Genomic DNA, 23939 nt, shown 5'->3' on the forward strand with positions numbered 1-23939 from the left:
CCTGACACTGTGGGCCCCATAGCGGCTGCTATGGCTGCTACCGCTGTAGTTACGCCCCTGTACTTAGTGTATCGATTCCTCATGTTTTTCTATATATCTACTTGCTGTAGGTCTATGGGAAACTTCATAGTTTACTTCCAGTATCCACGATCATGTGATGTCACACAGGTGCAGGACTCATTAAGTATCACAGAATAACCAGAGCTATGTAATATAACAAGCCGTGCACCTGTGTGACATCACTTGACCAGGTATAAAACAAGCTGTGCACCTGTGTGACATCACATGACCAGGGATATAAGGAGCCGTGTTCCTGTGTGACATCACATGATCAGGTATATATCGATCTGTGCACCTGTGTGACATCACATGACCAGGGATATAACGAGCTGTGCACCTGTGTGACATCACATGAACAGGAATATAACGAGCTGTGCACCTGTGTGACATCACACGACCAGCTATAGAACAAGCCCCGCACGTATGTTACATCACATAACCAGGTATAGAACAATGTGTGCACCTGTGCGACATCACAGGACCAGGGATATATAATGAGCCGTGCACCTGTGTGATATCACATGACCAGGGACTGTTTTTTTATCCACAGTAAGTAAACATGAATTTTCCTATAGAATGAAAGTATATTGGAAAATTGCATAACTTTTTATTACACAAACAATATCAATTATTTGCTGAAAGTGGACAAAAGGCCATACTAACATTTCAGGAGGTCCGGCTCCAGCTTCAGTGGTCCTTAGAGGACACAAGTGATTAAATAACATCCCTATTACATGACTTGATGGATCATGAGTAGCTGCTCGTGTATGAGGTTGGAGATCATAACATCTTGACATAACTTGAGTGCACTTTATACGTTTTGAACAAAAACACAAGTCGATGCTGCCCCATTAGGCACAATTAATATAAGTCGTTTCATACTGACCTTAATGTGTTTACCCTTGTTCTGTGTAACTATATATTATAATAAGCATTGAGACAAACCAATTACTAGTATATGGTTGGACTTCACACCCTGCCCTTGAGCCGAAAAGGTCAAGAGAAATTTGGGTTGTGTGGTTAACAGGTGTGCTTAAAGAAAACACTGGACTCCTAGTCATGAGTCCAGTGTATTCAGCAGGTAAGCACTTTTCCCGCTCAGAATTGGTGGCACTGAGCCCCATTCTCTACAGGGCCCCTATACAGCTACACATATGGAATATCCATACCTGGAAAGAAGTCATAAAAGCACTCATTTTATATTGGTTTATTTGCTATTGAGAGATGGTGGCCAGACTCCTATACTCCATTGTAGTTCTCTGTTGGTAGGACTAGGTGGGCAATGTGCACAGATATGATTCATTTAGGTTGCAATCAATGTAAGATACATTTTTTTATTGGTGATTAATTATGACTTATGATGCCAGGACAGGGTTATGCCATAGAAACACATTATATCTCTATCCTCCCATAATATTTAATGTATGATTTATGATGATGATCCAGTGCCGGAGTATTAGTATGAAGGGTGCCTGACCTTCTAGCCCCACAGCCATCACTTCCTTGGCAGGAGGACTCTATACATTATCATGCAGGAGATGTGCGGCTCCATTGTGCACTGTGTCCTGTATTGTTCTGTCACCGGCTAGGGCACGAGGCTTTCTCTAGCATCTGATAAAGTGTTCAGATTGTAGTTGTGCTGTTGCATGACCTTGAGACCTGTTTTGCATGCACAGGCTAAAAAGAAAAGGAAAGAAGACGCAGCAAATGCCAAAATATTGGAGGCCGAGAAACGGATAAAGGTTAGTTTAGATAAGAGCATCATTTGCTACCGTTTTCTGTCTGACTTGCTGTGGTTAGGCCGCTTAGACTGAGTGACATGCTTTTGCTAGAATCTAGAGCATGGATGCACAAGGGCCCAGGGCCACCGCGGTCATACTCTACCGAATTACTGGCTTTACTTACTATAGATCCTAAATTTTGTATTGACTAGTTTCTAAGGGTAGGGTTCCACATCTCCTGCCTTCGTATACACAGACAAAACGATAAGTTTTATAAACCTCGGGAAAAAAACACTCTTGCCACACCGATCCAGGAGCAAGGACACGTTAAGGTGAAATCACTGCTTTCTAATCATCTTAGATCAAGACACCGTAGTGCAAAAAGGATTCAAAATTTGATCATGCATTAGGACAATTCTGCACAGTGATAAAAATTTGGCTTCCTTTAGTCACCACTAGGGGGAGCTCACTGCATACAGCTCTCCAGAACTGGGAGTCAAGGTCATTATTTTACAAAGAGACAATGGGGCACATTTAATTACCCGTCCCATTGACGCAGCCGATCCGGAATGTCTGACGAGGATTCAGAGCTGCCGCGATTCACTAAGATCGTGCGTCCAATTTCCTGCATGTGTCGCTTCCCCGCTGAGGTCCGCCGGAGTTCACCTTCTTCTTCCCGGTGCATGTAAGTGCTGATCTTGCGACACAATTTGGTTTTTAAATTCCGCGGTTTGTCCGAATCAGACGGGTTGTCCGACGTCCACGCCCCCAGATTTGTGTCGCATGCAAGCCGGCGCCTATGCGTGGGCCAAAAACCCGGGGCAAATTGGGAAAAAAATTGCGAAACCCGACTGAAATGCGTCCAACGGACCCTTAGTAAAAGTGCCCCAATGTCTCCATCCTGTAGAGTAGAGGAGACCGTGAACACATTGACATTCTCCATTAGGTCTATGATAGCATGCGATCTACTGAAGTATCCATAATCTACAGCCTAGTTTGAATCAGGGTCCTTTCGCTGATTGGCTGGAGAGCTTAATTGTAATTTTAAGGAAATCTACCATCAAAATCCACCAGGATAAACCAGTGACATTACTCATAGATCCAGGCACCGTGACTATGGTGATCTGCTTATATTTGTTATCCATGGCCTCCTTCCTTCTAAAATCAACTTTTATAATTATTCTAATGAGCCAGAAGGGTTCTGTGGGGTGTTACCTGTGCCCCTTTGTGCTTTGGCTTCACAGGCACTTCTAATAGCTGTATTTCATGGATATGTATAAAGGACATTGCTGAAGGTTTAAAGGGGTTTCCCCATATTAGAAATATATTAGGTATAGGGACCACTTATTAGGAGCATTAAGACCCCCTAACCCCTGCCGAATGAGGAAACCTCCTCTCCATGTATCCCCTACTTGGATGTTGCAGTGTAAAGCATATGACCAGGCTGATATCAGGGTCCTGTGTCCTCCGGGCAGAGGGGGGCGCGGGCAGTGACACATTCACTGTGTATTCTCTAGTTATTGGGCACAAGGATTGTAAATATAATTGTTCTCTTCTGGTGATGGGATCAAGATACTTTTACCACTTTCCGGATCTCTGCTGTGAGTTATATATATTAATAGGCTTAATAAAACCAACAGTATATACACCATATACTTCTCATAGCTGAGTATAGGAAATCTATGGAACAGTAACACAGATCCCTCTGTAAGGCTACATGTACACAACTGTGTGCTGCTCTCAGGACACTGACAATGGGTTTTGTTGTACATGTCCAATAATAATATTCATTATACATATAGCACCATCAACGCATAGGAGACCTATACAAATATAATATTACATTACAGAGTACAAACAGTCATATGGAACAATAGAAGTGAGGTCCATGCTCACAAAAGCTTACAGTCTATGAGGATGAGGGGGTGACACAAGATCTTACAGTCTATGAGGATGAGGGGGTGACACAAGAGCTTACAGTCTATGAGGATGAGGGGGTGACACAAGAGCTTACAGTCTATGAGGATGAGGGGGTGACACAAGAGCTTACAGTCTATGAGGATGAGGGGGTGACACAAGAGCTTACAGTCTGTGAGGATAAGGGGGGTGAGACAAGAGCTTACAGTCTATGAGGATGAGGGGGGACACAAGAGCTTACAGTCTATGAGGATGAGAGGGTGACACAAGAGCTTACAGTCTATGAGGATGAGAGGGTGACACAAGAGCTTACAGTCTATGAGGATGAGGGGGTGACACAAGAGCTTACAGTCTATGAGGATGAGGGGGGACACAAGAGCTTACAGTCTATGAGGATGAGGGGGTGACACAAGACCTTACAGTCTATGAGGATGAGGGGGTGACACAAGAGCTTACAGTCTACAGTGATGGCGAACCTTTTAGAGCCTGAGTGCCCAAACTTCAACCAAAAGCCACTTATTTATTGCAAAGTGCCAGCGCAGAAATTTAAGCAGTAATGTATTTCTCTTTGTACATTGACAACTTTCAATCTTTCAGCCTCCCAAGGACACCAACCCAGTTGAAAGGAGGAGGGCAAATTCATCTATCATAGTAGGAAGGTTCTGCAGGAAGATTCTTTGAGTTCTGTCTGGTGAACTTCATTCTGGGTTGATGGCCTGGGTGCCCACAGAAAGGGTTTAGAGTGCCACCTCTGGCACCCGTGCCATAGGTTCGCCATCCCTGGTCTATGAGGATGAGAGGGGACACAAGAGATTACAGTCTATGAGGATGAGAGGGTGACACAAGAGCTTACAGTCTATGAGGATGAGAGGGTGACACAAGAGCTTACAGTCTATGAGGATGAGGGGGTGACAGAGGAGCTTACAGTCTATGAGGATGAGGGGGTGACACAAGAGCTTACAGTCTGTGAGGATAAGGGGGGTGAGACAAGAGCTTACAGTCTATGAGGATGGGGGGATGACACAAGAGCTTACAGTCTATGAGGATGAGGGGGTGACACAAGAGCTTACAGTCTATAAGGATGAGGGGGGGACAGAAGAGCTTACAGTCTATGAGGATGAGGGGGTAACACAAGAGCTTACAGTCTATGAGGATGAGGGGCTGACACAAGAGCGTACAGTCTATGAGGATGAGGGGATGACACAAGAGCTTACAGTCTATGAGGATGAGGGGTGACACAAGAGCTTACAGTCTATGAGGATGAGCGGGTGACACAAGAGCTTACAGTCTATGCGGCTGAGGGGGTGACACAAGAGCTTACAGTCTATGAGGATGAGGGGGTGACAGAAAGCTTACAGTCTATGAGGATGAGGGGGTGACACAAGAGCGTACAGTATATGAGGATGAGGGGGTGAGCTTACAGTCTATGAGGATGAGGGGGTGACACAAGAGCTTACAGTCTATGAGGATGAGGGGGTGACACAAGAGCTTACAGTCTATGAGGATGAGGGGTGACACAAGAGCTTACAGTCTATGAGGATGAGGATGTGACACAAGAGCTTACAGTCTATGAGGATGAGGGGGTGACACAAGAGCTTACAGTCTATGATGATGAGGGGTGACACAAGAGCTTACAGTCTATGAGGATGAGGGGGTGACACAAGAGCTTACAGTATATGAGGATGAGAGGGTGACACAAGAGCTTACAGTCAATGAGGATGAGGGGGTGACACAAGAGCTTACAGTCTGTGAGGATAAGGGGGGTGAGACAAGAGCTTACAGTCTATGAGGATGAGGGGGGACACAAGAGCTTACAGTCTATGAGGATGAGAGGGTGACACAAGAGCTTACAGTCTATGAGGATGAGAGGGTGACACAAGAGCTTACAGTCTATGAGGATGAGAGGGTGACACAAGAGCTTACAGTCTATGAGGATGAGAGGGGACACAAGAGCTTACAGTCTATGAGGATGAGAGGGTGACACAAGAGCTTACAGTCTATGAGGATGAGAGGGTGACACAAGAGCTTACAGTCAATGAGGATGAGGGGGTGACACAAGAGCTTACAGTCTGTGAGGATAAGGGGGGTGAGACAAGAGCTTACAGTCTATGAGGATGGGGGGATGACACAAGAGCTTACAGTCTATGAGGATGAGGGGGTGACACAAGAGCTTACAGTCTATAAGGATGAGGGGGGGACAGAAGAGCTTACAGTCTATGAGGATAAGGGGCTGACACAAGAGCGTACAGTCTATGAGGATGAGGGGATGACACAAGAGCTTACAGTCTATGAGGATGAGGGGTGACACAAGAGCTTACAGTCTATGAGGATGAGCGGGTGACACAAGAGCTTACAGTCTATGCGGCTAAGGGGGTGACACAAGAGCTTACAGTCTATGAGGATGAGGGGGTGACAGAAAGCTTACAGTCTATGAGGATGAGGGGGTGGCACAAGAGCGTACAGTATATGAGGATGAGGGGGTGAGCTTACAGTCTATGAGGATGAGGGGGTGACACAAGAGCTTACAGTCTATGAGGATGAGGGGGTGACACAAGAGCTTACAGTCTATGAGGATGAGGGGTGACACAAGAGCTTACAGTCTATGAGGATGAGGATGTGACACAAGAGCTTACAGTCTATGAGGATGAGGGGGTGACACAAGAGCTTACAGTCTATGATGATGAGGGGTGACACAAGAGCTTACAGTCTATGAGGATGAGGGGGTGACACAAGAGCTTACAGTATATGAGGATGAGAGGGTGACACAAGAGCTTACAGTCAATGAGGATGAGGGGGTGACACAAGAGCTTACAGTCTGTGAGGATAAGGGGGGTGAGACAAGAGCTTACAGTCTATGAGGATGAGGGGGTGACACAAGAGCTTACAGTCTATGAGGATGAGGTGGTGACACAAGAGCTTACAGTCTATGAGGATGAGGGGATGACACAAGAGCTTACAGTCTATGAGGATGAGGGGGTGACACAAGAGATTACAGTCTATAAGGATGAGGGGGTGACAGAAGAGCTTACAGTCTATGAGGATGAGGGGGTAACACAAGAGCTTACAGTCTGTGAGGATGAGGGGCTCTTTGACAAGAGCTTACAGTCTATGAGGATGAGGGGCTGACACAAGAGCTTACAGTCTATGAGGATGAGGGGATGACACAAGAGCTTACAGTCTATGAGGATGAGGGGTGACACAAGAGCTTACAGTCTATGAGGATGAGCGGGTGACACAAGAGCTTACCGTCTATGAGGATGAGCGGGTGACACAAGAGCTTAAAGTCTATGAGGCTGAGGGGGTGACACAAGAGATTACAGTCTATAAGGATGAGGGGGTGACAGAAGAGCTTACAGTCTATGAGGATGAGGGGGTAACACAAGAGCTTACAGTCTGTGAGGATGAGGGGCTCTTTGACAAGAGCTTACAGTCTATGAGGAGTAGGGGCTGACAAAAGAGCTTACAGTCTATGAGGATGAGCGGATGACACAAGAGCTTACAGTCTATGAGGATGAGGAGTGACACAAGAGCTTACAGTCTATGAGGATGAGCGGGTCACACAAGAGCTTACAGTCTATGAGGCTGAGGGGGTGACACAAGAGCTTACAGTCTATGAGGTTGAGGGAGAGACACAAAAGCTTACAGTCTATGAGGATGAGGGAGAGACACAAAAGCTTACAATCTATGAGGGTGAGGGGGTGACACAAGAGCTTCCATTCTATGAGGATGAGGGGGTGACACAAGAGCTTACAGTCTATGAGGATGAATAGGTGACACAAGAGCTTACAGTCTATGAGGATGAGGGGGGTGACACAAGAGCTTACAGTCTATGAGGATGAGGGGGTGACACAAGAGCTTACAGTCTATGAGGATGAGGGGGTGACACAAGATCTTACAGTCTATGAGGATGAGGAGGTGACACAAGAGCTTACAGTCTATGAGGATGAGAGGGTGACACAAGAGCTTGCAGTCTATGAGGATGAGGGGGTGACACAAGAGCTTACAGTCTATGAGGATGAGCGGGTGACACAAGAGCTGGCAGTCTATGAGGATGAGGGGGTGACACAAGAGCTGGCAGTCTATGAGGATGAGGGGGTGACACAAGAGCTTACAGTCTATGAGGTTGAGGGAGAGACACAAAAGCTTACAATCTATGAGGGTGAGGGGGTGACACAAGAGCTTACAGTCTATGAGGATGAGGAGGTGACACAAGAGCTTACATTCTATGAGGATGAGGAGGTGACACAAGAGTTTACAGTCTATGAGGATGAAGGGGTGACACAAGAGTTTACAGTCTATGAGGATGAGGGGGTGACAGAAGAGCTTACAGTCTATGAGGATGAGGGGGTAACACAAGAGCTTACAGTCTGTGAGGATGAGGGGGACACAAGAGCTTACAGTCTATGAGGATGAGGGGGTGACACAAGAGCTTACAGTCTATGGGGATGAATGATGGGTGTTAGTTTCCATCCTCTGTGTAGGGAGGCAGAGCAGGTATTATCTGAATGCACTGCCAGCAATTAGTGACCTAGACTTTGCATAGGTCATTACTACTTTAACCTTTAAAGGGCTATTCTTATATCTGAGATGGAAATATGTAGTCCTGACTACACAAGTCTGGAGTTACACTGATTCTCACCTACAGCATTCATACAGAAGAGAGACATGAGGCCCTGATATTGATATAGGTAGGTGTATCTATCAGACCTTTATAGCAGTGCACACAGTAGTGGGCTATAATATAGGCAGTTTTGGCGGTAGCACGGGGCCCAATTCTTCTAGGGGGCCCATGACCACCCAGACCACTCACCCATAAAATTCCCATACATCTTTTCCTGCTTTCAATACACATGTACAAAAGAGGCATTTCAGGACCTTTGAAGGTCCTCCAATGGTCCTGAAACCGCAGTTTGAAAGCAGCAGAAAGGACTTATCCACCATTCCCCAAGAAGCTGATTCTAGCACCATATGTAGTAAGTAATTCCAGACTTGTAGGGGCTATAATATTCATACAACCCAGGGCCGTCTTAATCTGCCCATTAATGCACATTTATATGTAGACGCTATATATAGGCACACACAGGGTATAAGGTGATCTATATGCCATGGGTATGTTGGATGGATCTGTGTGCAATGTACATTTTCCAGTTTCAATGATTTACTCGTACGAATGGACTAGACTCCCGTGTGACCTGGAAGTCGCCCTGAATAGTCTAACTCACTGACCAGATCACACTCTATACTATAGGGTCTACAGGATTTAGTTAAGTGCATCAAAGTTAATGAAGACACATGAATGGGAATAGCAGAGACCTTGCATTTCTTAGGTCCAACTAAATTTGGTGTGGACTCATTCTCCTGAGACGTGAGGTCAAGCTGTCAGTACATCCGAATATATTTGTGTCAGATCAAGAGCTGAAAAGAACCATAGATTTTAGCAAAGTTTACTTTGAATTGAATCCATCTATTGGTGCAGATGTAGCAGAGCTGAGTTTGTAATTGATGTGTTTTGTAAGTTGAATACTTCAGTGTCTATGCAGATATATAGGACAAGCTTCCTTCCATCAGTATGGAGAATGTATGTAATGGGCAGTGCCACCTGCTGGTTAGTAATGGAACAGCAGCCGTTACAAATGGGATTTGGCCCTAGTTTTAGGGGGTGCTTGTAGCCACCACAGTTTCTTGACTCTTCCAAAAGCATGTTATTTATTCACCTCTTCCATCTTTCAACAACGAAATATGCAGAATGTCTTAAGATTTTAAGATGTTAAGATTGAGCACTGAATATTTTTGATGTTTTTCTTAGAATGGGATATTTTTGTGTTTATGGACAGATTTGCGTGAAATAAATAATATAAAATTATTTTCTTTTTTTTTTTTTAAAGGAAAAGGAAATGCGACGTCAGCAGGCTGTTCTCTTGAAGCACCAGGTCAGTACTTTTCTTATATTTAATTAATACTCCCTAAGAGGGACACTGCCACCAGCTTTTCCCCAATAAACTAGCAGTTTCCTCAAGGAGGGGATGAAATGTCCTTTCTAGAATTCCCTATTTTAGGTGACATTTTACATGTTTACCTTTAAAAATTCAGTTTCAAAGTCATGTGAAAATTAGATTAAATTAGGTGAGAAGAGTCATTTATTGCTTCAGATGAGTCACTTCTTCCATTCTATAGTATCTAGAGCTATTTTGGTATCAAATTTAACAATCACATGCTTCAGATTACATCAGGCTTGTGGTGCTGTTATCTATATAACCAGAGATACAGGTAGTTGAATGTGAGCTGCCGATAAAGATCCAGTTCCCACCTATTTATTTCACTGTCTGTATCTCTGGTAGCCCCCAGAACCACAAGCCTGATTCATTCCAAAAGATGAGATTCTTATCTTTAATTTGCTAGCATGATTCTAAGGTAGTAAAGAACAGCAAATAGAGTTGTCTACAGTGACTCTCCCCTTGCATCCTCTAAAAGTGACTCATCTCAGGAAAAAAAAAAACTCTTCTTTTTACATGACTTTGTAGGTGATATAACAAAGTAAACGGAAAGAGGAAATTCTAGAAAGGACATCCCGTGTGTGAGGAAGCTAGTAATTTAATGAGGTAACATCCAGCGAGAGGTTCCCTTTAAATTACATATATATATCTTAATACTGTTAAAGTGCACCCCTTGTGTAAATGGACTTGGTCAGCAGATTTTACCCCATAAATCTACCAGCCCCTTCAGGTAGGGTATGAAATGTCCTTTCTAGAATTTCCTTTCTATAGAAACTGGAGATATGGACAGTTAAAGGCATAGATGGAAAAATGTGATCTGCAGATATAAATCCATTTAGCTGCCTGTATCTCTGGGTCTGTAGCTCAGAGAAGCACAAGATCTGGTTTGATCAGAAGGAAGGATGAAAGCCTTATCTTTAATATGACACCAAAAGCATTACTGAAGCAGAACCGAAGAAAGGGGAGTCTCTGAAGCCTCTAAACTTGACTCATCCCAGGAAAATTTGACTCTTCTCTGCTTATTTTTTTCATATGTAACAGGTGAGATTTCACATAAAAGAGGGACATTTCGTACTGTACCTAAAGGTGCTAGTAGGTTAATGGGGTAAAAATCTGGTGACAGGTGCCATATAGATAAATCAGTATCCATGTGATGACATCACTGTGTCGCGTGTACATTTGATGTAAATTAGTGTAAAGCAAAGCTACCAGTGATTTGATTGGACGCTTTGGACTTTTTGCGCTTCTTTATATACCGATGATGTCGCTATGACCCAGACCACATTGTATATATACCTAATGTAGAGCATATTGCTCCTTCTTGAGCTGCTCTCTAGCAGCAGTACTGTATACTCTTAGTAGTAATATCCTGCTTACGTATTACCTGCCTTGCTTTGGTTTTGGGTTCTGCTGGGGGTAATTTTTTTTTTTTTTCTGTTCTTTCTACACAAATGGTAATTTTTTTTTGTAATCTGCATTTATTTCTGTTTCATAATGATGTGCCAACTCTTTCTCCCAGGAGTTGGAGAGGCATAGACTAGATATGGTATGGGTATGTTTAATTTTTGTACGTCTTAACACCGCATCGTGATTTTTTTTTTCTTTTGGTTGTGATATGGTTGTCCTAGCAATGCATAAAGTGTAGCACTGGCTGCTGTCGTATGACATCTCTCCCCCCCCCTCTGCATGGCTTAACAGCGCAGTGCATTGCCTACATCCGCTCATTAACCCACGTCACACGCTGATCTTTAGGCTGTACCCCCCCCCCCCGTTACCCCCATCCCATAAGCTGACAGGCGTAGATTTCAACTATCCTGCATATTTGCAGAGAAATAAGTCGTATCTTTCCTTTCTAAATTCTCTTGCATTGAATCGAGAGGCCTACGTGCAGTAAAGGTGCAGCGTCACTAACTTTATGCAGTGCATCAAAGGAGCGTCAATTGGATAATCCTTTTATGTTTACATCCATGCATGTGTATATTCTTCATGAACAGGCCTCATGTGTACACAAAACTATTTGCTGATGTAAGATTATAGATCACAGACCCATCAGCAGAAACATCCATGTGGTCTGCTGACAGATCTGACGCTAAAGCAACAATTCTGATCCGCAACATTCCGCTCATTAGCATATTCTTTATAAAATGACATTTAATATAGTATAGGTAGATATAGATGAAAGGTCCCAGACTAGGGTTTGCAGAGGACGGTCACCTTCACTTTTATAATAATAATAATAATTATTATTATTTATATAGCGCACATATATTACGCAGCGCTGCACAAAGCACTTTTTTTGTAAATATCTACATGACCCATTATCTAAGCAAGAAATATCATGGAGGAATCAGCTTATGTGATTGTTGCTGGACTGACGTCCATCTTTTAATACCATTTAGAACCTCTACCGATTCTGAGAAACAGAATGTATTGCACTCTAGAGCTGTATTCATAATTCAAGACTTCAGAGGTGAAATCACGAGAGTCGGGAGCTGTATATTAAAATTGCCCTATTAACAGTGGAGATATTCAGCTCTGTGGCAAATAGAAACACAATTATCTTATGTGGTAGTAAGGGTGAGATTTTCCACTTTAAAATAACGCCAGAACTGTGCTTCTAGGTGCCACAGTCTAGGGCTTTTTTTTTTTTTTTTGCGGGTAGGGCAAAAAAGGCTTATTTTCGGGATAGCTCCTATTTTCAGAGTAAAGACATTAGTCTTTGGACCAGGCACTGGGAAACTATACATTTTACATATTAAAGGTGTTTTCCAGACTTAAAATGTTGATCCTAAGGAAAAGTTATCAATATCAGATTAGTGGGGCTAGCACTTCTACAGATTCTCTGTTCTCAGGAGCTGATAAAGAATTGAAAGGAAGGAGGACAGTGCCGTTCTCATTGTAGTGGCCAAGGCGAGTCATTGCAGCTTATCAGCCATTTAAATAAATGGGAGCTGATCTGTTGTAACCTGGTGTGACCACTACCCTGGCTCAATTCTCTGTTTATCAGCTGATCTACAGGGGCTTCAGATGGGCGTTGGGCCCCCTACAAATCTGATATTGAGGACCTATTCTGCGGATCGGTTATCAAAATTTTTAGAAAAACCCCTGTTAGAAACATTTTGCTGTCGATGAGTAGTAGAGATATAAATGCCGCAGGACTACAATAGAGGATTATATATATATATATATATATATATATATATAATATATAATCTCTTGTGTCCCCTGTGAGTGGCCCTTTCGCACAGCTATGAGGTGACCGGCACACGTCATCCCCTCTCCATATCCCTTACAGCGGATCATCACCCTGCAGCTGACCATAAGTTAAACCTTGTGCAACGTAATGTTTTTTTTTCTGTTTTTTTTTTACACCGTCTTCATTTTTCATTGCTTTTACTTTTACCGCTTATGATTGTTGTACCCGCTTTCTAAACCTCGACTAAAAAAAAAACCGCGCACAACTTGACCTTCCGTGCCTTGTATTTATAGCCCTCACTGTGACTAGTGTCAGTCCTGATTCTGCAACTCTCAGCCTCATGTTCATCAAATGCCCCGTCGTATTTTTATTTTCTTCTCTCCCCCCCTCCCCCCCAAATGGTGAATTTGGCTTTTTGCGTCTTATTCTACTTTTGATTTGCTAGGAACGAGAGAGGAGGAGACAACACATTATGCTGCTAAAGGCTGTAGAGGCTCGTAAAAAGGCCGAGGTAGGTAAAGGGAGAAGGAAATTAAAGGAGTTTCCCCCTATGACAGTGATGGCGAACCTATGGCACGGGTGCCAGAGGTGGCACTCAGAGCCCTCTCTATGGGCACTCATGCCATCTCCCCATGGCAGGCTTCGCCAGATAGGACACAAGGCCTCTTGCAGTCCCAGGCAGCCCAGGACCCTAGAAGGACGCTGCAATGATAATACAAACTTCTACTCCTTCCTTCTACTGTATTGGTGTCCTCAGGTGCCTACACAATTTAAACATGTGACAGAGCAGGGAGTAATAAGTTACTGTTTAAATTGTTGCATCGGCACATTGCGAAAAATATGTGGGTTTTGGATGTAGTTTGGGCACTCGGTGTCTAAAAGGTTTGCCATCACTGCCCTATGAGGATGAGGGGGGGGGGGGGACTCAAGAGCTTACAGTCTATGATGTCATTGAGGGAACACCCACATTGTATGTTCGGCGGAGGCCGGGGATGCCTCCTTCTGCTGAATGTACGATGTGGGTGTTCCCTTAGTGATTTATCTGTCCATATATATAAACCATCTGATCATCGGGAGCTGCCAATCACTTGCTTCTGTGAATGTTAACTCCACCTCCCACCGCGAACCTGAGGACGAATCCTACTATCCCTCTATTGTAAAAATATGTCTGAGATCCTTTCAACAGGTCTGTGCAATGGACACTAAAAACAAATTGTGAGCGTAGCCATAGTTGTTTTTGGGATCCTATAGTAGGGACTGATGAGAACTACAAATTCATAGTGAGCATGGGACTGATATCCATGGATAGTCCATAAATGCCCTCGATGGGAAATCTAAAAGGTTATCTAGCACCAGGCTGAAGGATTGTAAACCAGGCACACTTTCCTGCTGGTGTGTGCCCCCTCTAGCAGGATCCATTCTATATTTAGCTTCTTATGCTCTTGTTTTGACATAAAAAGGCTTTAAAAACGTGCAGATGAACCTGAGGGGCTCTGGACTCCATAGCTGTTAATTGAGCTCGGAGCCTCTCAGACTCACTTGCATATTTTTGGGTAAAAAAAACAAGGGCAAAAGAAGCTAAAATAAGAGCGGCTCCTGTCAGAGGGGGCACACACCAGCATGTAAGTGTGCTTGGTTTACAATCTTTCATCCTGGTGGTAGATTTCCTTTAAGTCAAGATTTTGTATTAGTGGGGATTATTATTAGTGGGGATCCAAATTCTAGAACCCATACAGATCCTTACAATTTACCGAGTTCCCCTTTGGATAATTTTTTGTGTAATGTTTCTCACAACCACGTTCAAGACAATGGGAAAACATACAGTTCACAGCCCTAGCCCTATATATAAATACCTTAGACGAGGCAGGGAAGATTTGGGGCTCCCATAAAGACAATATGCCCCTAGAATGGTAGTAGAATATGTTACATTTTACTGTGATTCCCTTTAGGAAAGAGAACGTTTAAAACAAGAAAAACAAGACGAGAAACGCCTGAATAAGGAGCGTAAACTTGAACAGCGCCGCTTAGAGCTAGAGCTGGCCAAGGAGATGAAGAAGCCAACAGAAGACATGTGCTTGGCCGACCAAAAGGTAAGTACCCATACAGATCTTATGTATTATGCATATGTGTCTCTTGAGTCTAATCTCATTCTTTCATTCCCAATTTTTAAGCTATTTAAAAAAAAACATCTTCTCATTTTTTCTCCTTGTAGCCCTTGCCAGATCTGCGACGCATCCCAGGCCTGGTCCTGTCCGGCGGCACCTTCTCCAACTGCTTAATGGTGGTACAGTTCCTACGTAACTTCGGAAAAGTATTGGACTTTGACATCCATAATGATATCCCATCCTTGAACGTCTTTCAAGAAGGCTTATTAAATATAGGAGACAGCCTGGGAGAGATTTTAGATTTGCTAGTAAGGCTTCTATCTGCAGCCGTGTGTGATCCCGGGGTTCCTCCAGGATATAAGGTAAAATATTACAGGCTTGTTAGCAATTGGGTGATTAATATATTATTACGCTAGATTTAAAGGGGTTTTCCCACGAAGGAAAGTTAGGCCCTATCCACGGGATAGGCCCTTACTTGCTGATCGGTGGGGGTCTCAGTGCTGAGACCCCCGCAGATCGCGAAAACGAGGGGTCCACGCTGTGCTTGGCGAGCTCCGTCAGCTCATAGAAATTAATGGAACAGAACGGTCATGCGTCGCTGTCTGTTCCATTAATCTTACGGAGCCACGAGGGGTTCGATTGAGACCCCCCACTGATCAGCAAGTTGGGCCCTATCCCCTGGATAGGGCCTAACTTTCCTTCGTTGGAAACCCCCTTTAATTGTAACCAATTAATTATGTATTATCCATTCAGACACTCTGATCCAAACCTTGTTCCCCACACCAAATATTACAGAATTTTGATTATAATCCCTAATGTAACATCACAATGTAATACATATAGGCAGTGAATGTAATTGTAAGTAAAAGTAGGGCAGATGTATTGTCAATATGTCAGGGTTGCGAAGGCGAACCTTGAACCTGACCGCAAACGTCAGATCCGCTCATCTCTAATGACCAGTATTACATTTGCCGGACCTTATCAATATTATCAATGCCCATGTCTCCCAGTGTCAGGGAAGTATGAAAGTTATTCATGTTCCATTGGATGTGATTATGTATTGCTGATTGCAGATTTATAAAAATATATATAAAAATATTTTTTATGTTTTTCTATCAAAGGCTAAAACTGCTCTTGGGGAACATTTGATGAACATCGGCATCAATCGCGACAACGTGTCCGAGATCCTTCAGATCTTTATGGAAGCGCATTGTGGGCAGACGGAGCTCACTGAGAGCCTAAAGACCAAATCCTTCCAAGCTCACACCCCGGCAGAGAAGGCATCAGTATTCGCTTTTTTAGTTAATGAACTTGCCTGTAGCAAAAGTGTTGTTAGGTAAATGCTTTTTACTCTTCTGTTTCACTCATTATATTTCTATTATTTATAACGGATTAGAGATGAAATCTTTTCTAATGTTTCCAATTTTAGTGAAATTGACAAAAGTTTAGACCACATGTCCAATTTGAGGAGAGACAAGTGGATGGTCGAGGGAAAACTTCGCAAGTAAGGCTATTGTAATTTTATTACTAATTGATGGGGTTACTCATTTTGGGGAGATTTATTATCCCATCTCTGCCAGTCTAGAGAGTTTTCTGCTCCGTAGGGCAGTTTGGACGTGACAGGGTGGGGAAAGGGGCAGGAAGAGGCGTGAACGATCCGACCCACCACATTTACTATAGTCTATAGTAAATATATATTTAAATAAATATAGTAAATATATAGTCTAGAATCTAGACAATACAGATGGTCCCCTACTTAAGAACACCTGACTTACAGACGACCCCTAGTTACAAACAGACCTCTGGATTTTGGTAATTTGCTGTACTTTACCCTAGGCTACAATGATCAGCTATAACAGTTATCACAGGTGTCTGCAGTGAAGCTTTAGTGTTAATCCTGGTTCTTATGATGATCCAACATTTTTAAAAATCCAATTGTCACAGAGACCAAACATTTTTGCCCGGGGTTACAATAATAAAATATACAGTTCTGACTTACATACAAACTCAACTTACCTGCAGAACCTATCTTGTACGTAACCTGGGGACTTCCTGTAGTTAAAATCTCCAAGATGTCAGACCTTGTCTAATCAGGTCCGGCCTGGCGGAGGTCACTTCTACATCTTCTCAGAGGCCATGACTCAGATACATCACTTGTAATAGCATGAATGACTGGTCCCAAATTATTACATGTAATTAACGATCAGAAAATCCCCATCAGTAATAAGTTCAAACATGTAATAAGTTCTGCTGGCATTGAAATAAAACATTAGTAAAATATTATTATTTCCAAAGGCTTAGAATAATTCACGCAAAGAAGACGGGAAAGCGGGACTCCATTGCGGGCCCTGAAGGTGCAGAAGAGAACACGTCCCTGGGCACCCCCACACCGGGCAGGAAGCGCAGGCGGAAGGGCGCAGACAGTGACTTTGACGATGATGATGAGGATGACACCGATGACCCAGCCGATGAAGATGACGAAGAAGATGAAGATAAAAAAGGAAAGAAGTCTCAGAGTTGTGACGATGAGGTTTGACATTTACATCTGTTATAAAATTTCCACTGTAATTTTGACTAATAATTTGGCTCCTGTCTATGTGGAGAAGAGGACTTTATGTCCCTTTAAGTGCTTGGGTGCTACCTCTACCTCTGCACCTAATATAACTGTTAAAGGGGATTTCAGTTATTTTGATAGGGGTGACCTCGATCAGTGGTGGTTTCAGGAAGTAGGAGGGGTGACCGCTCCTTACCACTCAGCTCTTCATTGAAAGCCATGCGGCCTCTTCTGTAACATGGAATATTATAGGACATGTCCTATATTATGCATGGCGGCTGCCTGCTTGCTCATGGTGCCGTGAGATGGTGTGTGATGCACCGTGACCTGGTGCCACCGATGTAATTTGGGGTGGAGCAGATGTTATGAAGCACTGGAAACTGCTGCACCCCCTTCATTGGTTACTAGGTACAGCACAGTACACATTGCAGTGGCTGTGCCTGGAATTACAGCTTTAAAGTGAACAGACCCATTGCTGTAGTATTAGCCCTACAAACTGTATGGCGCTGTGCCTCTAAAACAGTGAAGGGGACACTGTGCTCAGCCCCTTATATCATCTAAACTGGAAGTCAGTAAACGTGTGTAGCATACTGTAGTATACTTTGATATTTGATGTATTGGTGGAGGATGCTGATTGACAGTGCTCACCCGGGGGATCTACATGATCAGATCCCATTGGGAAAAGTCTTATCTGTGCAGCTCCTGTTGGATTGTGGAAATGTAAGATCCATTCTCTTTCTAATTATACCTGTAGGACGATGGTGATCAGACGGCTACTGTAGAGGAACTGGAAAAGCAGATTGAGAAATTACTGAAGGTAAACTCATTGCATATTATAATAACCCTGTACACACCGGCACTTTATATGTCTCCTAGTCTCCACATGTTGCTGCCATACAAGTTCTTACAAAGTTTTTTTTGTCTTCTCAGCAACAAAATCAGTACAGGAAGAAGTTGTTCGAATCATCTCATTCCTTGCGATCTATGATGTTTGGGCAAGATCGCTACCGGCGTAGGTACTGGATCCTTCCTCAGTGCGGTGGGATATTTGTGGAAGGCATGGAGAGCGGTGAAGGTAAGAGGCCAAGCTACAATCCTAGTGTTTGAGTATAAATAGATTTTTAGCTATTTGGGCATAACGTTACGTTGACATCAAGGAGAAGCCTTCCACCCGGTGTAATTTTCAGGAATGTTTAAGATCAAGGGTCAGCATTCACGTTAAAGGAAATCTACTACCAGGATAAACCAAGCATCCTTACATGCTGATGTGTGTGTGTGTCCCCTGGCAGGATCCACTCTTCCTTTAGCTTCTTTTGTACTTGTTTTTTTTTTTTTAAAGCTTTATAAATTATGCAAATTAGCTCATTTTTTCCCTTAAAAATAAGGGCATAAGAAGCTAAAAGAAGAGCAGATCCTGGTGGAGGGGCCAGTGTGCTTGGTTTACAATCCTTCATCCTGGTGGTAGATTTCCTTCAGGTTGTAGACACCGATTAAATAGTCTCCAACAGATAAAGTCACCCAGAAGACTAAGATGTCACAAAATGATTCATCAAATATTTACTCCAGTACTTACCATCCATATGGTGTCTACATGTATTTACCCCTTTGTAGGTCTAGAAGAAATGGCAAAAGAAAAGGAAAGGCATCGGCAAGCGGACAAAATCCAGATCAAAGAAGAAGCCATTGAAAGCTTTGATGAAAAACCCAACTGTGTGGACACGAGTGTAGGGGAGCAGAAATGCCTCAAGGATAAAGACAGCACCAACCTGTTCCTACAAAAACCTGGATCTTTTTCCAAATTAAGCAAACTGTTAGAAGTAGCAAAAATGCCCCCTGAGATGGACCTGGTAAACTTAAAACCAAGCGTTTCACCAAACGGTTGCCCTGTGCCTTTCCAGAATAATGCCAGGAGCACTCCTATCAATCTGCAGGCCAGCACTTCCCAATGTAACCCCGAAAAGACAGACTTGAACCCCTTCAGTCCTATAATCAGTGGCTCTGGAAAGTTTTACAATTCTCCCATAATTCCCAATGAACAGCTGCTGAAAACTCTTACCGAGAAGAGCCGGCAATGGTTCAGTCTTCTCCCTCGGACGCCGTGTGATGACACCTCGGTAACGCATGTAGAGTATTCCACGCCATTAGCTTCTACCAGCCAGTCTCAGCAACTTTCTCAGTCTCCTTCACCAGTGCCATCGCCCGTCATGAACTCCTCTTCTATACAGAATAGTTTGGGACTCAGTCCGTTCACAATGTCTCCACTTCAGGTCAGTAAGACATGTACTAAATGTAGAATCTCCTTTGCCTCTGTGTCTCCAGTGCAGTACACTGGAACCAGCAGCCTTGTAAAAGTAGTCAGTAACTATGTGTCAGGCCGTAGTCTGTGGCCAAGTGTCTGTGTGTCTGTTGCTAAGGAGAATGTAATAGTTTTGTTTAAATCTCTATATAGTTGTGGCACGGGGCCATATAGGCAAATGTTATCTGATGACCTGTGGCATGACAAAACCCTTTGCCATCGACATCATCAGTTTTGCCTGAAGTATTTCTGCATATACCAGGCATTTATCCAGTAGTGTTCAATACATGGGAACACTTACACGTTAGGGAGAAAGTATCTGATGGAGAGGGATATGTGGTTGACCCACATTGATCACAGGAAGGGGACCACTGACTCCTCACACGTGGGCAAAACTCCATGTACACAGGGATCCTATTTAATAGGGATGAGCTGACCTGACCGATTAGGTTCACACATTCCTATTGATGGGGTTTCCATCAGTGAATAAACATTCATCAACCACCAAGCTGTTCTCTACATTTATGTTTTAAGGAGTTGTTAAAAATGGCTTCTTTTTTTCCAAATTCAGCTTGGAGCTTCTTTGCCATACCATGGTCAGGTGTGTACTACTCATGTTCAGGTGTAGAGCTGAAAGAAAGCAGACATGTTGTAAGTGAGTCCTGTTGTCCCTTTAAGGGAGTCCTGTTGCTATATGGACTCACATAGACGGAAATAGAGAGCGCCACTCCTGGATGCCATTTCTCAGCATCAATGAAACGAGAGATCACAGGGCTACTTAGAATAATAGAACAGATACTTATCTCTCAGGTGTAATATTATTGTCAAATTATATATACGTTATAGATGAAGCATGGTTTACCTCTGATGGGACTTCAGTTTTGCGGATGGCCATCACCAGTTGTGCCAGGAAATCTACCTTTCTCTTCGCCAATGCCGAGCCCAATGCCGAATCTTTGCCTTGGAATGTCCGAAGGAAACGGCCACGCTTTCATCACCCCGAATGCCCAAACCATCAAAAGTGAATCCCCTGTGCCACAAAGTGAGAAATCTACCTGCACCCCATCGCCTGCTGTGGAATCACCCAAACAAGTAGATTTTCCGAGCCCTCGACCAATTCCTGACGGTAATTTATATTCCCGGTTTTACCTTCTTCTCTTTCCTCACACACTTAGGCTACATTCACACACATGTATGAGGGATGTATATACGGCCGACGTATATGCGGCCGATATACGTCCCCCATACACTAATATGGGCTCACGGCGCCCTACGGGAGCAGTACGGTGCAGCACACGTGCGGCACCGTACCTCTCCGTAGCCCGGGAAAAGATAGGACATGTCCTATCTTTTCCCGTATTACGGCGCCGCGGCCTTATATCGCTAAGGAGAGGGGCGAGGGTGAGCGGCGCTCACCTCCTCCTCCTCTCCCCGCGCTGCTGTGTGCCTGCCGTGCTACGGTGCGGCGGGCACACGGCAGTGTGCATGTAGCCTTACATACATATCCTGATCAATGTTTTGTACATTCACGTTTTGTCCATTTTGAAGTCACTTCCCGCAAAGTGTAGTCCTTCAAAACAGGAAACAAAAATGCAATAATAAAAAATGTGGAAAAATGTTGCTATGTTTTATTATAGAAATGCAGTTTGGATGGTGGAGAATCACAGATCCAGATGATCTGAAATCTCTACTGAAAGTATTGAACCCCCGCGGTATACGTGAGAAGTCCTTACAGAAGCAAATTCAGAAGCACTTAGACTACATCACCCATGCCTGCATAAGAAATAAAGATGGTAAGTGCTGTGATCTCAGACACCGGGTAATATTATTACTTAATGGAAATCCACCATTACCAAACAGGGGCACTTACTCATAGATCCTGTGTTAATCTTCTTATATATACTATCTATGGCCTCCTTCCTTCTAAAATCAACTTTTAAAATTATGTTAATGAGTCAGAAGGGCTCTGGGGGATAATATCAGAGAGCCTCCGTGCTGCAGATTCACCGGCTGTTAATGTGTGCAGGGGCATTTTGCTGAAATTACATCAGGTAAAGGGAGGTGGAAGTACTGAGGTAGCAGAGGTAGGAGGAGACAGTGTAACAGCCTTTGAAGTAACATATACTAAGAACAACAAGATACCAATGAGGGTGGGGTAGGGCAATGAGTGAGGATGAAGGGAGGGGAAATTGTATGCTGACAGGGATTAGGAAATGTTAAAGAAACAACTAAAATGCACTGGAATTATTCAGATGCACCACAACGGTATATTTGAAATCAGCAAGCTAGAGGCTATTGCCACCATGTATAAATGACCTAGCTGATGACAGGTTCCCTTTAAGTAATAGAGGGGATCTTACCCATCATTGGTGGACAGTCGGTCGCGGGAGCCCCGAAGTGTGTTTCATAGATGACTTCCATAGGGGATCCTGGAATATAAATCCATTTTTCACAGTCCTGCTTCTACTAACAACATAAAAAGTTCTCTCCAGGTCCAGGTCTCCAGGTCCTATACATAACACTGTCTGCCGCATTGTATGGTTAGAACATCTGCTTGACTCCCTTTAAATAATATGTCAATTCACCCGTTGTAACCTTAAAGTGTCATTGTTGTCCTCTCAGCGTTCTGCTCTATTTCTGTCGTTGTTCTCATAGCGATCATAGATACAAAGGGACAAGATCACGGCGACGTGACAAGAGACGTAGTGGAGAACTGGTGCTTGGAGGAGCAGGAGATGGAGGTGGATATCGGGATTCTCCAGCAGGTGGAAGACCTGGAGAGGAGAGTGGCCTCCGCTAGTCTGCAAGTGAAGGCAAGGGGAACTGTAACATCTACCATGATATAAGGGTTCAATTACTTTTTGCTACACTAGGGAATCAGAAACCAACAAAAGCTTGTTTCTGTCTAAAATGAAAAAGCAATAATAAATGATCTTCATGTCAGGGGGGGACGTACTATATAAGTAACCAGAGACTCGCTACCATCCAGAAGGTTTCTTTCTGTTATCTAATAGATTGCATGTCAGATAATGGCTCACAGTCACTGCTAGATATTTAAAGAGACATACTGTAAGACTAGGTTCACATTGCGTCTTTTTGACAGGTTCAATGTGTATTCCAGCTCCAGTGTACATGCTGAACGTGTCCATAGGCATCTACTGGCAGATAGGTGGCTTCCTTGTTGCCTCTGTCTGCTCAGTATACGTCGCATCCAGCAGGAAACACTGGATGAAAAAACTCAGAAGTCTCCTCTGTATCATCCTGCTTCCTGCTGGAGAGAGCTGTATACGGTCAGCGGAGGGAATAATAGCTTATGGGGGACGGATGCAACTTTATAGCCTCCATCCCGAGCCTCCTCTGATTGTATGCTGTGGGTGTTTCCCCAGTGATGTCAGCTTAAAGGCAGGGAGCCTAACAAGAGGACATATCCCGCGCTATATATATATAATATATATATACAGTTGCTCCCCTACTTAAGAACACCCGACTTACATACAACCCCTAGTTGCAAACGGCCCTCTGGATGTTGGTAAGTTACTGTACTTTAGTCCCAGGCTACAATGACCAACTCTAAAAGTTATCAAAGGTGTCTGTAACTAAGATTTATTGTTAATCCTGGTTCTTATAGCAACCCAAAAGTTTTAAAATCCAATTGTCACAGAACAAAAATGTTTGGGTGGGTTACAATTATAAAATATACAGATTTGACTTACATACAAATTCAACTTAAGAACAAACCTACAGAACCTATCTTGTATGTAGCCCGGGGACTATATATATAGCCCTCTGTTGTAAGGATACACTGGGGATCCTCCTGACGTATCCTCACAATGGAGGAGAAAATGTGATGTGAATGGAACCTAAGCTGCGCTATCAGTAAAGAAGGGGACCCGTATACTGTTCTTGAACATCTGAAACATAGGTCAATGAGCGAACATGTCCGAACCATTGGGGTTTATAAGAGCCAACAAATTTCGCTGATCCCTATTTTACGTTGACCACATCGGCTGACCCTGTTGATCTCAACTGGTTCAAGCAACGTCTGATGTACATGGGGGACCCCGACTCTCCCCTGTTTGAGCCATATAAAATGATTG

General features: G+C 43.6%; 1 protein-coding gene across 24 annotated transcripts in view; it reads left to right on the top strand.

Moving 5' to 3' along the window:
* BAZ2B (bromodomain adjacent to zinc finger domain 2B) overlaps positions 1–23939 on the top strand; it is a 270525-nt gene that overhangs the window by 239774 nt on the left and 6812 nt on the right. For 11 of the 24 annotated variants that reach the window (XM_072121914.1, XM_072121912.1, XM_072121913.1 and 8 more), the window contains 15 exons: positions 1737–1802; positions 9584–9628; positions 11211–11243; positions 13333–13398; positions 14837–14977; positions 15100–15354; positions 16114–16328; positions 16422–16496; positions 17288–17522; positions 18301–18363; positions 18477–18621; positions 19158–19813; positions 20689–20968; positions 21480–21635; positions 22498–22655. In XM_072121914.1, coding sequence (XP_071978015.1) covers positions 1737–1802; positions 9584–9628; positions 11211–11243; positions 13333–13398; positions 14837–14977; positions 15100–15354; positions 16114–16328; positions 16422–16496; positions 17288–17522; positions 18301–18363; positions 18477–18621; positions 19158–19813; positions 20689–20968; positions 21480–21635; positions 22498–22655 — 2589 coding nt within the window. The remainder of the gene's footprint in view (positions 1–1736; positions 1803–9583; positions 9629–11210; positions 11244–13332; positions 13399–14836; positions 14978–15099; positions 15355–16113; positions 16329–16421; positions 16497–17287; positions 17523–18300; positions 18364–18476; positions 18622–19157; positions 19814–20688; positions 20969–21479; positions 21636–22497; positions 22656–23939) is intronic. The other 13 variants (XM_072121917.1, XM_072121927.1, XM_072121934.1 and 10 more) reach the window with 5 other exon arrangements.

Source organism: Engystomops pustulosus, chromosome 8 (genome assembly GCF_040894005.1).
Source record: "Engystomops pustulosus chromosome 8, aEngPut4.maternal, whole genome shotgun sequence".
Classification (NCBI taxonomy): domain Eukaryota; kingdom Metazoa; phylum Chordata; class Amphibia; order Anura; family Leptodactylidae; genus Engystomops; species Engystomops pustulosus.